A 12,646-nucleotide genomic window follows, 5' to 3' on the forward strand; every position below is an offset into this window, starting at 1 on the left:
TAAGAATTTTTGACATTCGAAATATTTTGGGTAGATTACAGGATTTATTGTAGTTAGAGTATGACTTTATGTTGAGCATTGTATAGAACAAACACATGATGTTCCCGTAGGAATATGTTACACACCGGAAGGACTTCAATCATCAGTAACTGGGAAAGTTGAATGTCTGACAACGCCGCTCGCGTTTGCTCCTCTATCCCACATAAAATATTCCCTACGTCAGAAAGTGTGGCCAGAAAACTATGGCTAACTTCACATTAATTATTTGATATACAGTTCTTTCCTTTTCTTGCATGCCCTATAACATTCATCATTCCACCAGATTTTACCAGTTTTCTTCTTTGATTTATCTTTGTCGGGGTATTTGGGTATATATTTTTCTGCGGCTTTATTCATTTCGTTTATCAGCTCTTGGTAATTCATCTCCTCTCCTTCTGTTTGTTCAAAATTGTTTGTATATTTTTCTCGGTGTGCCTTTCGAAGGTTCCATATTTTGTGTGTTCTATTCCAACATTTTTAATGAAGATTGGTAGGTGATTCGATCCTTGGGGATCTGTACTTGTAGTCCAGGTAAAATATTGAGATATTTCCGGTGAACATAATGTGATATCTATTGCACTTCTTCTCTGGTTCAGATATGATACTAAGGTTGGTTCTCCATTGTTCAGGTATATTAGGTTGGTTTCCTCTAGGGATTACAAAAGATTTTGGCCATATGAGTCCTTAACTCCACTACCGAATGCTGTATGGTGTGAATTGAAATCTCCTTCTATCAGACATGGATTCGGTACGTTATCAAAAAACTGAATCCATTCTTGTTTTGAAATCATAGTTTCAGGTTTAACATATAGTGACAATATAGTTATGTTACCGATATTGCCCAATTGAACTCTCACACACACGGCAAGAAATGAAGTAATATTGGCTGGTATTTGTTCATAATGAATATTTTCTTCAATCAAAATAGCTACTCCTGCTTTATCATCACCTCGGTCCAATCAAACTACATTATAATCAGAGAAATTATACTGAGTATTTGGTTTGAACGAAGTTTCCGAAAGTAGTGCAAAATAAATATCATTTTGATCAAGCAGATGTTCTAAATTGTTTTTATTTGCTACTGCTGAACGACAATTCCATTGACAAAAATTTAATTCTTTCTTTAATTTATCGAATGTTGAATATTTGTATTATTCATTCCGATTTTTATCACTTTTAGAACATCTGCTTCATCAACCTCGAAAGAGTTTTTTCCTTCATTGTTCTCATTATTGAACTAACCAACACACATTTCACTAAATCCTTTTCTGTGATATTTCCTATAGTACTTATTACTTATAGTAAATTATTTTTATACTGGGATTTTTCTAAAATTCCTCCAACTGTTCTTGGTATTTCAATTGGTGGAATAATTTCTCTATGAGCCATTCGAGTATTAATTTCTGTTAATGAATACCTAGGTCGTTTTGCCCTGTTCTGAAAAAGTGACCTTGATGGTCCCGCATTGGCTTCCGTCTCTATTTTTTAAAATTTTCCGCTAACGGCATTTGCATAACTCTGTTTAGGATTTTTTTTTTGCCGCATCGTTATAGTTTATATTTAGTTTAGTTTAGTTCCATCGTTGTAGCTTTTATGGATTTTTGTCTTTCGAACTCTGGACAAATTTTCATTTCATAAGGCAGATGTTCTCCATTACAATGCAAACAATTGATTTTTGTTAAACTTTGACATTCTGTACTCAAATGATTACCACATCTGCAGCATTTTGGCTTGCATTTACACTGTTTGCCAATATGTCCGTAACGATAACAATTATAACAAAGTAAAACTTTTTGGACGTACTGGTAGACGGTTGCCACTACTTCATTGATATGAATTTATTTAGGGAGCTTCTGTGTTTTGAATGTTACCAAAAGGGTTTGAGTAGGTACGTAATTCATCTTTCCATTTTCGTCTATCACTTTTCGATTGAATCGTTTGATATTTTCAACTTCAAGACTGTCGTACCGATCTAGGGATTTGATTTTACTCTTAACTTTCTCCTCTGTGTAATCTATAGGTATTCCTTCAAGAGGAATCCATACCCACTTTGAAACGATTTTACTTACAATTTCACGAAAAAATATTTGATTTTCATGCAGCTTACACCGATCGCTTCGAAAAAATATTCTTGAGATGGGTAACAATTGTTTCTCGATTTTTCTTCAATAAAAAAAAATCTTTACTTGATTGTTTATAAATAATGGAAAATGGGAGTTTCCCTCCAGTGAATATATGTTTTAAAAATTCGGTACATTTCCAAATCATTACATTTTCAAATTAAACCATTGAGAAGTAAAATAGAAAATGCATTTTCGGCATCCAGTTCATGGCGCCCTCTAATCATCCGAGAATTCGTTTTCCGAGATTGCAATTGCAAACCACCCCGAACCCACAGGCGTACGGAATCTTCCGCAGACATATTACGTTCACTGTATCAGTGTGAGTTTGTATTTATACGAATTATGTTATTACGTTCCGGTAAATATATACTTTTTGGTTCTTTTGTGATCATGGGAAAGATAAAAGGCAGGCTAGGCGTTGCGGAGGGAAAACGATTGTTCGCAAGTGAGAAAAGACGTAGTCGTAGAAATATCGGAAAGAAATCATTGATGACAAGGTAAGTGTTTCTGACTATTCAAATAATTAGTTTCATCACACCATTTTGAGCAACGATGATTAAGGCAAATTTATTGGAATTCAACTTCGCATGCAATTTTTTCTTATATGACAAAACGAGTAATCATGCCCGATTCTCCATTCATAGAAGAAAAAAATCGCGTTCTTTTCATATGAACGTCTCTAGATCCATGGTTTATTGGGCTACAGGTTGTCGAAGTTTCATTTATTGATAAATTATATTTGAACTTTTCGGTTATCTCTCAAAAATAGTTTTTATTATAAAGAGTCATACATATTGTATGAATGTTCACTATTCATTTATCCTACGACCAAGCACATATAATTGAAGTATTAATATGAAATTTTAGGAAAGGAAACTTTTTGATAATGCTATTATTTTCATTTTGGTATATATTTCCTTTAAATTTATAATTTCCTTTCGTTCATAGGATTTCCGGAAACAATTCATAACTTAACGTTTTTCAGGTATTCCCAGAGAAATTTTTTGAAAACCTTTTGAAGGGAATTGTAATACCTTTTTATTTTCTGTATAAAATTTCTGAAAAAATATGTCCTTAAATAATTGGTTATTAAGAGGTATGACTGAACGGACATATCCGATACGATACTTTCCAATGAATAGCTCTTATGTTACGCCATTTTTTTTGCTCACTTAACCAAAACTCTGTCTTATACTGTTTTGACCCACAATTGTTTTATCGTGAGTATGAATGCTCAATGCACACAAGAACTACAATAACTCTTGTGAAAAGATAGGATAATAAAAATAACTAGCTAGATTTACTGTAGACAAGACAAGATTTAATTCTAACTGTACTGTTAAAAGGTTTGAAACGTAATGAATGAATTTTACAAAATGGCCATGTTCCACATCGGCAGTTAGAGAAGGGATTTCAGATTGTAGGAATAAACAAAGGTTTATATTAACATAGGTAGGAGAGATTATAATAGCGGGTAATTCCCAAGATAAGGGATACAAGGAACAATTAAAAAATTAAAAATGTACGGGTTGCTTGAGAAAATATATTTGGGAATATTGCTAATTTTATTAGCATAAGTGGATTAGAAAGACCCAGGGGAAAACCCCGATTATGAATAATGAAAAATTAAATGACTCAAACAAGATTAGTTAGCAATACATAAAATAAAAATAATGCCATGAAACAGTCTGTTTTGTTGTACAAATTTTAGAGCTGGCAACTCTAGGCTAAATACTAAAAAAATTAAGATTCACTTCTGAAAACATAATAATTTCGATAGCAAGCTTTTGAGATCGAACATCTACCATTTCAGATATCCCCATGTTGGTCTTGGCCTCATCGAGTATGTAGTATTCGAAACCTATCAATTTGTAGATTATCATTATTATATTAGTTACTTTTCGTCGTAGGTTGTAGAAAGATCATTATTTCGTTTTTTGTAGGACAAAGTCAACTACTGACAATTCTAAAAAGAGTGAAGAGTTCATTTCCACTTTTCCAACATCTGTTCAAGTTTCGGAAAGGTAATCCATTATTCCCATGAAACATACATAGTACTTCCTTGTGGATACATCAGCAGAATAATGAAACATTTGTCTTTCAGTGATAATATCAGTGATGATGTTCAGTCAATGTGTAGCAAATATCTCTCTGCCGTAGCCTCACCCTTTCAAAATGTGGAAACGACTGATAAGATTACCCAAAGGTAGAAATATATTCATTCTGATCTATCTGGTATGAACTTATATTTTATTTTTTCAGGTCTTGTATAGGCATATCTCTGCAGGGGCGACGTTTGACAGATATCGGATATTTATTTATTTCTGCAATTAGCATAAATATCTAAGCACCCACCATTCGATTGTACATTGAGTGATATGTATCCAATTCATGAATATAAAATGGGTTTGAAAACCAAAGTTAGTATGCAAAATGTGCAATATCAAAAAAACATTTATCTTATAGAAGAAACCGACGGAGGAATGGACATAAATAGCATTTTAACGTTGGCCACAGTTTCAACCGGAAATGGCTACTCTACAGTAAATGAGATGCTCTTTGGTTTAAATGTACCGTTCATGAGTAACTCTAATTATCAGCAACACCACGAAAATGTAGCTGATATCATTGAAGAGACTGCTTGGAAGGTCATGGAGGAAGCAGGTCAAGAAGAGGCTCGAATAGCTCAAGATTTAGGAGAGGTGGGTGATTTTCTCCTACAAAGTACAGATTATATTTTGACCTTTTACAGTGCTTTTCTTTAATCTGTCTTCTTCCCTCTTATTTTTTGAACGAATTCAATTAGGAAATTGAAATGTGGAATGAAGTGTTAGTTTTCTGATTTTAGTGTCAGGTAAATAAAAAATCTGCAATTTTATGTTGGGTAAATAATCTGAAAATATACCTTTGAAATTAGGTGAAGTAAGCCCGCCCACCTCAGATGGAGAAGTGTTTTTTCCGTGCAACTTCATTTTTATTTGTGCAATGAAATGAAGATAATAATCAAAATTCAATTAACACATAGAAAGCAAAGTATTTAAAAAAATTTGCCAGTACCTCTGCCCTCCAGGCCTAAGGAAACTAGTCGTAGGCACTAGTCGAAGAAAACTACGCACCTCAATAAAATCTGCTAGGATGTCCAGGATTAGAGAAAAAACTTCTTTGGCCCAAAAAGTTGCAAACTTAGGCATAGGCCTCAAGAATATTCCATCACATTTATTCGGACAGCATGAAAAAATGTCAGGAGATAGCATATTTCAAGTGTTCTGTAAGGTTAAATGAAGTTGATCATATCCTCAGCATGAGAGCGTGTGGTCTATTGGACGATATTGAAGTTTGTATCAACCGCTTAGTTTTAAATGCAACCATTGATAGCGGATCTGGATACCAATATCGCTGAACAATACAATGGCATCATCTGCAAATATGTTGGAGAAAATGGAATTAACTATTCCCGTTGTAAAGCTGCTGCTATATCATTCAATTCTACCGGGAACTATTATAATGTTCTTGGAAAACGCAAAGATCTGTTTTATACTGAAAGATATGTAGAAAAGATCAAAAGGAGACGTGAACTTCAGAAAATCAGGAGACGCAAGAATAAAAACTTTCCAGAACTAAGAACTAAAAGGAGCATGCTCTACCATATGAGGATTATGGCCCGGATGCTTATCCTGATCCAGATTTACCTACTGATCTCAACAATCTCACAATATGTGATATCGAAACGAAATAATTGGTTTTTATTCATATTTTATCTGCCTTCAACAATTTAACCTTATTTTTTTAAAAACTTTGTGATCATAAATATTGAAGTTTTAGGTTAAGCAAATTGTGAATAATTTTTATTTCATGCTGCATAAAAAATAACAAAATCATTAGGCATTTTTTTTTAGATTGTTAAGGACGATTTATTTTGGACGAATGATATGAAACCAAAATTAGAGATTTTTTACATGGCTTGCCTCTTGCCCGAACTAATAGATCCTAGATACCTAAGGAAATTGGAAATTAGCAATCCACCACGACAGTAAACATACAGAAATGAATTTCGTTCAATAAAACATACTAATGAAAAAACGTTAGCTGCGTATTAATCCTCACAAAATACATTCGACATCATATTTTTGATACCTAAATAAATACATTTCAAATTGCTTTCAATTTTTTTCGTCTTTAGACAAAAAACAGCATATCTACTTCTCGACTGTCTGCCATAACAATACAGTTTTCAAACAATCGAACATGTATTTATCGATAGAAATATGGTTACCTAGGTATTTATCCGTGAATAAGGCAAGTATCTAGATAAAACCCTGACCTTCGACTATGTGCGTTTATTGTAATATGTAACATAAAGGCGGAGATTGCGCGACGACGTGCTCGCCCGTTTCCGTAGTGAAATCGTCAGTAAATTGGGAGATGTGCCATTTGAAACGTTGTCTTTGATCATCTCACTTGCATATTTTGGAACACGCCCACCGATCCGCTCGAAATTTTGAGGTTAATGCATTTTCACAACCCGAGTGCAGGTGTTCATTCCTCTCTATCTATAAATCAATAATTCTGGTAGGTATGATTTAATTTTTTTTTCTTTGAACACTTCAGATTCATGCGCTTCTAAAAGATAATTTGCACTATTAAAGTCTTTGAAATTTATTCGTACTCGACTTCTACCAACCTAATCAATATTTTTAATTTTTTTATCTAACAATGGCCAAGTATTCAAAACAATCCCGCCAATTTTCATAGGATTTATACGCGATTCATCCGTACTCTCTATATATACTTGATACGGACCTGTATTCATATGAACATAGCGTAAATTTTCTATTTCTTTACTTATCGTTGGTTGTTGATGTTTTTTCACGTGTACTCTGAATTCCATCAATATTATCTACTGTTTCCCAATCGGCTACTAATTGTTCACCAAAATTTTTTCAAAATCTTTGTTATCTAGATGGAACTCTACTACGTTAAGTTCTGCTACTTTCGTTTTTTCTATAATTTTTTGGTTACCTATCGGGGTGTCCAATAACATGGCATCGTCGTCTCATGTTATATCTCTGGATGTTGGGGTGCAATTTACATCAGGGGGTTTCCCCCCGCTATTGACACTCATAACTTCCGTAAAATTCAATTTAATTAGCGAAGTTTCTCTAAAAAACACTATTAATGCACAACTCACTATCGAACGTTTCCGTTAGCTGCGGAGCAGGGTCGTACTGGTAATCTGACATTAGGTATTGTAAATTGAACTCGACAGGTTGTCGGACATGATTGACATAAAACATAAAGTTTGACAGGAAGTCGAAGTTAAGTTTTTTTATCTGGCATTCAATAATACTACGTCTAAGTTTGTCAGAACGTGTTTGACAGAATTTCTTATTCTGACCATTGCAGTGCTGTCAATGAGATCTCAGAGAACTATGAAATGATATCTAACAGAGAGTGAAGGTAAAGAGTCTCCTTTACGGAATTATTAATTGTTCTCAAATTCATCATCTTCATTCAAACAAAGGAGATAGGCTGAGACTTTCAATGTCTGTCTTGAAATTTTCCAGGGAAATTAATTCAAACCGGAAAAGCTTAGAATATTTTACAACAGAAAATGTCTGTTTTGATACATATCTACACGATATCGTGAAGCAAATAACGGATATTGCATAAAGTGCAAAAAAGTTTTGACACTAGTGAGCATGCTATCTGTGAATGCTGAGTAGAACGAACAGAGATACGATATTGATATAGGGTGACGTTCTCCTCTGAACGTTCTCCCCATAATTGTGACAGGCATTATCAGTGTTCTTATGATGCACTGTTTGGTGTGATAATAAATAACGGTTTGGTGTTGGGAAAAAATCCAGTAATATTCATTATCAGCGTTGCCAACTATCGCTGAAAATTCCCATAGAAATGATTTACGAACGGGATGTTTTGAGTCAATCTCTTGAATGGAACATGTCTGTCTAGCCCAGGTAACAGATACTATTTCATTTTTGATAATAAAAGAGTAAAAGTTGAAAATTTTGGTCGTATTTCTCGATAACTTTGTCGGTAACTTTGTGGTTTTGCGCTGATCTTCATAGAAATAATGAATATAGATCTTCAGAACTACAATCAGAATAGCTGCCTCGTCAGATATTTTTGAAGTGAATTATTATATCTTGCACACCAACGGTAATTTGATGCTTCTCAAACAGTCAGTATGTTTTGGGATTTTTTGTGGCCGACTCATGTCCAGGATGACTTGAGTATAGATATTAATGAAAGTAGAATTTTCCTGTTTCCATGAAAATATTCGTTGAAAACGTAATGGTTTGCAAACACTATATGCTGGGGTTCTATCATGCCTACGCCAAATTAAGTTCATTAGATAGCCAAGTTTCCTGGTTCCAGAAACCACGCCTCAAAATTATTTGCATATGAAAAAGGTGATTATTGTATACCAAATGTGGAAAAAATATTTTACCAAGATTTTGAAGTAATCTGGCATAACTGAGTTATTTGCTACTATTCTGATGACTATATTAGTGTGAATTTTTCTTCATTTATTGACTGATGAGATTTTCTCAACCACAAACAAACCTGAAAATTGAATTTGACTATGGGAATAGAGATGCTACCGCGTAGAAAATTAAGATATTTGATGTGATATTATCCGATCAGAAAACACTTTGATGCAAGTAGCAGATTACAGCCGGTTCTGGGCCTCCCCCACCGCTATGACGTATTAATTGCATTTTTTCGTTTTTGTTTAGTAACATCAAGGCGATGTGACCTTGAAGGGTCTGGTGCAGGTATCGTTCAGAATTTTTTTTTTCATATGGGATTTTTGGTTGTGTGTGTGTGTGTGTGTGTGACATAGTGACGTAATTACATTTGATTGGTGTGTGTGTGTGTGAGAGAGAATGCACGGTACAGGGTTTCATCATGTGCTTGTCTATGTACAAACATACGTCTGCATACTTCGAAGATCCTTCAAGTAACGAATGTTCCATCGGTTGTGAGCCCTCCAAGTTAGTAGTGGTGTGACGTCACAGCAGCATCCGTCCAACGGTAGGAGAGCAAGATGTTCACTCCACGACGTGCGGCTGAGTAATGCGTATTCATCGGTCTGCCCTCACCTCTCCCGATGCGATGAAGGCTGTGACGTAACGCATCGCTCTAGCCCCGCTATCGATGGTGACACCACGGCAGCCGAGGACCGTCTGCCTAATGTCTACCCTCTACGAGAGCGCAACGACCACTGCCTGTTCATATCGACATCTGTTATCGCATTCAGTTGGGAGGTGGGCTTGGCGCATGTAGTTGAGAGGTGGGGTTGGCTATGACGTCTTGACGGGATCGATCAGACAATGCAACACCAATGTATACTTGCAATTGCTGTAATGTGACAATTCCTATGACGCAAGTGAACTCTCACCGAAGAACCATGAGTCATAAAAATAATGCATGTGTTCAATTGTCTGAAGGTGTTCAAATTATAACGAATGCATTCAATTGCCGCATTGCTACGTACAGGGTTGAGAGTTCGATTGTATCCACTGACTACATGTCATTTTTCAATGAGATTAGGCGAAAGGTCATTGAATTACTGGAATCGGCCATCAGGATCCATAAAAGCATCAAGGTGAATATGGAAATTTTTGGGAATTATATTCTTCAGACTCAAGATTCGAGCAACACGAAGTCATTCAATTCCCAAAATAAAATAGTGGACTAATCTTCAGATTTGAATGCTGTTTTTGATGGATTCCGTGATGTAATTGTGGCTCAAATGACTGAATTCCAGGAACTTGACTCAGGTATTAATTTTTTTTGTGAATTCCAACGAGATTGGGTAGTAATATTTATTTTTCTTGTAATTTAGGTTGGACTTGTGGAAAAATACCATTTCTCGAAGTCAATATTAATAAATGCAGTCCACTGGGAGGACGTTCATATGTGAAGCTGCCTGAATGCATTGAATGGAGGAAAGCTGTCGTGAATGTTCGTAACGAAGATCAACACTGTTTTGCTTGGGCTGTAACATCAGCATTATATCCTGCAAATGGTAGAGTGTCCGAAGTTAGTGAACACTGTCACAGGTATGGATTTTCCGGTTAAAGTTAATAATAAGAGTATTGAAAGATTTGAAGTTAGGAATGATATTTCAATTAATGTTTACGGTTTAGAGAGTAAATTTGATAAGGGTGAAGTGAAGTATGATGTGATTGGTAAATTGCGATACTCACAGAGAAGACTCCGGAGACATGTCAATTTGTGACTTATAACTGATGACTCCGGCAATAGTCACTATTGTTGGATCAAAGATCTTTCAAGATTAGTTTCTAGTCAACTATCAGCTCATGATCACAAAAAATATATTTGTGATGGATGTTTGATATATTTTTCCAGCGAGAGATTGCTTTTACGTCATAAGATGAATGATTATAATCTCGTTAGTACAACAACACCAACCACCAATTTTAAGATCAATAAATATGGTCGGTTAGTTGCGGAAAATGAATTGATGTTTCAAAATTTTGAGAGACAAATAAGGGTACCATTTGTATTATATGCTGATATTGACTTAAACCGATTCACGTGAATGAGCCAAATCCATAAAGTTCATACACGATTGAAACATTCAAACATGCTCCATATCCATTTGCTTATCTGATAAAATGTTCATATAATGATGATTTGTCAATATTCGTTACATATAGGGGTGTAGATGCAGCTCAGAAATTTGTGAGTAGCATTGAAGATGATTTGAAAAAGATATATGAAAATCATCTCAGATACCCTATACCAATGGATGCACAAACCCTCGAAGAAGAGGAACAATTTGCTGCAGCCGAAACTTGTGGTATATGTAATAAACCATTTATTGATGGTGAAGTCAAAGTTAGAGATGATTGTCTTGTTACAGGAAAGAAAAGATCACATGCCGTTCATTCCAAATGCAATTTGAATTTCAAAATCCCTAACTTTGTACCTATTCTTTTCCACAATTCAAGCGGCATTTATTCATAAAAGAATTGTATAGGAATAAAGAGAAAGTTGATGTCATCCCACGAACAAAAGAGAAATACATATCTTCCACTAAGCATCTCTTCACACACACCTATATCGATAAAGATGGTAAGGTTAAGAAGAAATATTTCAAAATGAGATTTATCGATAGTTATAAATTTATGACTAATTCGTTGGAGAAGTTGGGTGCTAACTTGAGCTCTGATCAATGATTGGAGATGCATAAACATTTCCCACGAATTGAGAAATTCAATTTGATGAGGCAGAAAGGTGTATTTCCATATAGCTTCGTTGATGACATTGACAAATTGAATTATCCATCACTTCCAACAAAAAATCAGTTTTATGACAAATTCATTTGTGAACATATATCAGAAAATGATTATGATAGGGCTAGAAATGCGTGGAATTTATTCGAGTGTCAGAATTTGGGTGAATACTCTGATTTGTATTTGAAGTCGGATGTATTGCTATTATGAGATATTTTTGAAAACTTTCGCACCACAAGTTTGGAGATTTATAATTTAGATTCAGCACATTATTACACTGCACCTGGATTATCTTGGGATGCTATGTTGAAGTATACGAATATTGAATTGGAATTACTAACTGACATTGATATGATTCACTTCTTTCAAAAAGGTATATGAGGTGGAATTAGTCAGTGTAGTGACAGGAAACATATAGCAAATAATAAATTTTCACCAAATTATAATCCCAATGAACCTTCCACATTCATTACATATTTAGATTCAACGAATCTATACACCTAATGACACCTAAATAAATTCTTGACTTTGATGTGATGAATGTGAGTTCTGATAATCCGTATGGGTATGTGTTTGAAGTGGACATTCATTATCCACAAGAGTTGCATGATGAACATTCTGATCTTCCATTTTCAGTTGAAAAATTAATACCACCTCGTACACAATCGAAAATTTCCAAATCAATTCCAAATTTGAATGATAAAAGAAAATATATTGTTCATTATAGAAATCTACAGCAAGCCATCAAAAATGGTTCGATTGTAATGAATACACATAGAGTATTGGAATTCAAACAATCACGTTGGATGAAACCCTATATAGATCTCAATACTGAAATGCGTAATAGGTCTGTTGAAGATTTCTATAAACTAATGAATAATGCGGTATATGGAAAGACAATGGAGAATGTAGATAACAGAATTGATGTTAGACTCGTTACACATTGGGAAAATATAAAGAAAAATATAGGTGCCAGCACTCTCATATCCAGACCAAATTTCAAAAATTGTTCAATTTTCGCAGAAAATTTCGTTGCCATTCAATTGGGTAAAGGTTAAAGTCCATTATGATGAACCATTATATTTGGGATTTTCTAAATTAGAATTATCAAAAACAGTCATGTACGACTTTTTCTATGGATGCATCAAATAACACTTTGGTGAAAATGTCTCTTTACTGTACACAGATACCGAC

At 34.6% G+C, this 12,646-nt stretch overlaps 1 protein-coding gene across 1 annotated transcript; it reads left to right on the plus strand.

The window, feature by feature from the left end:
• The first annotated feature begins 2,156 nt into the window (after positions 1-2,156).
• LOC111510867 (uncharacterized) lies at positions 2,157-5,960 on the plus strand. Its single transcript, XM_074179120.1, has 4 exons — positions 2,157-2,659; positions 4,106-4,186; positions 4,267-4,368; positions 4,425-5,960. The coding sequence occupies exons 1-4, from the start codon at positions 2,505-2,507 to the stop codon at positions 4,507-4,509; spliced, it is 423 nt and encodes a 140-aa protein (XP_074035221.1). The 5' UTR covers positions 2,157-2,504; the 3' UTR covers positions 4,510-5,960.
• Positions 5,961-12,646: the final 6,686 nt, after the last annotated feature.

The sequence above is a fragment of the Leptinotarsa decemlineata genome, unplaced genomic scaffold (assembly GCF_025532065.1).
Source record: "Leptinotarsa decemlineata unplaced genomic scaffold, Ldec_3_MD MMD2_tig00004307_RagTag_RagTag, whole genome shotgun sequence".
Taxonomy (NCBI): Eukaryota; Metazoa; Arthropoda; class Insecta; order Coleoptera; family Chrysomelidae; genus Leptinotarsa; species Leptinotarsa decemlineata.

Excerpts from the sequence above, each read along its gene's own strand:
- LOC111510867 (XM_074179120.1), top strand. The coding sequence starts at position 2,505 with ATGTTATTACGTTCCGGTAAATATATACTTTTTGGTTCTTTTGTGATC. Across the intron at positions 4,187-4,266 it reads TCTGTTCAAGTTTCGGAAAG|TGATAATATCAGTGATGATG; the intron begins GTAATCCATTAT and ends TTTGTCTTTCAG. Across the intron at positions 4,369-4,424 it reads ACTGATAAGATTACCCAAAG|GTCTTGTATAGGCATATCTC; the intron begins GTAGAAATATAT and ends TTATTTTTTCAG.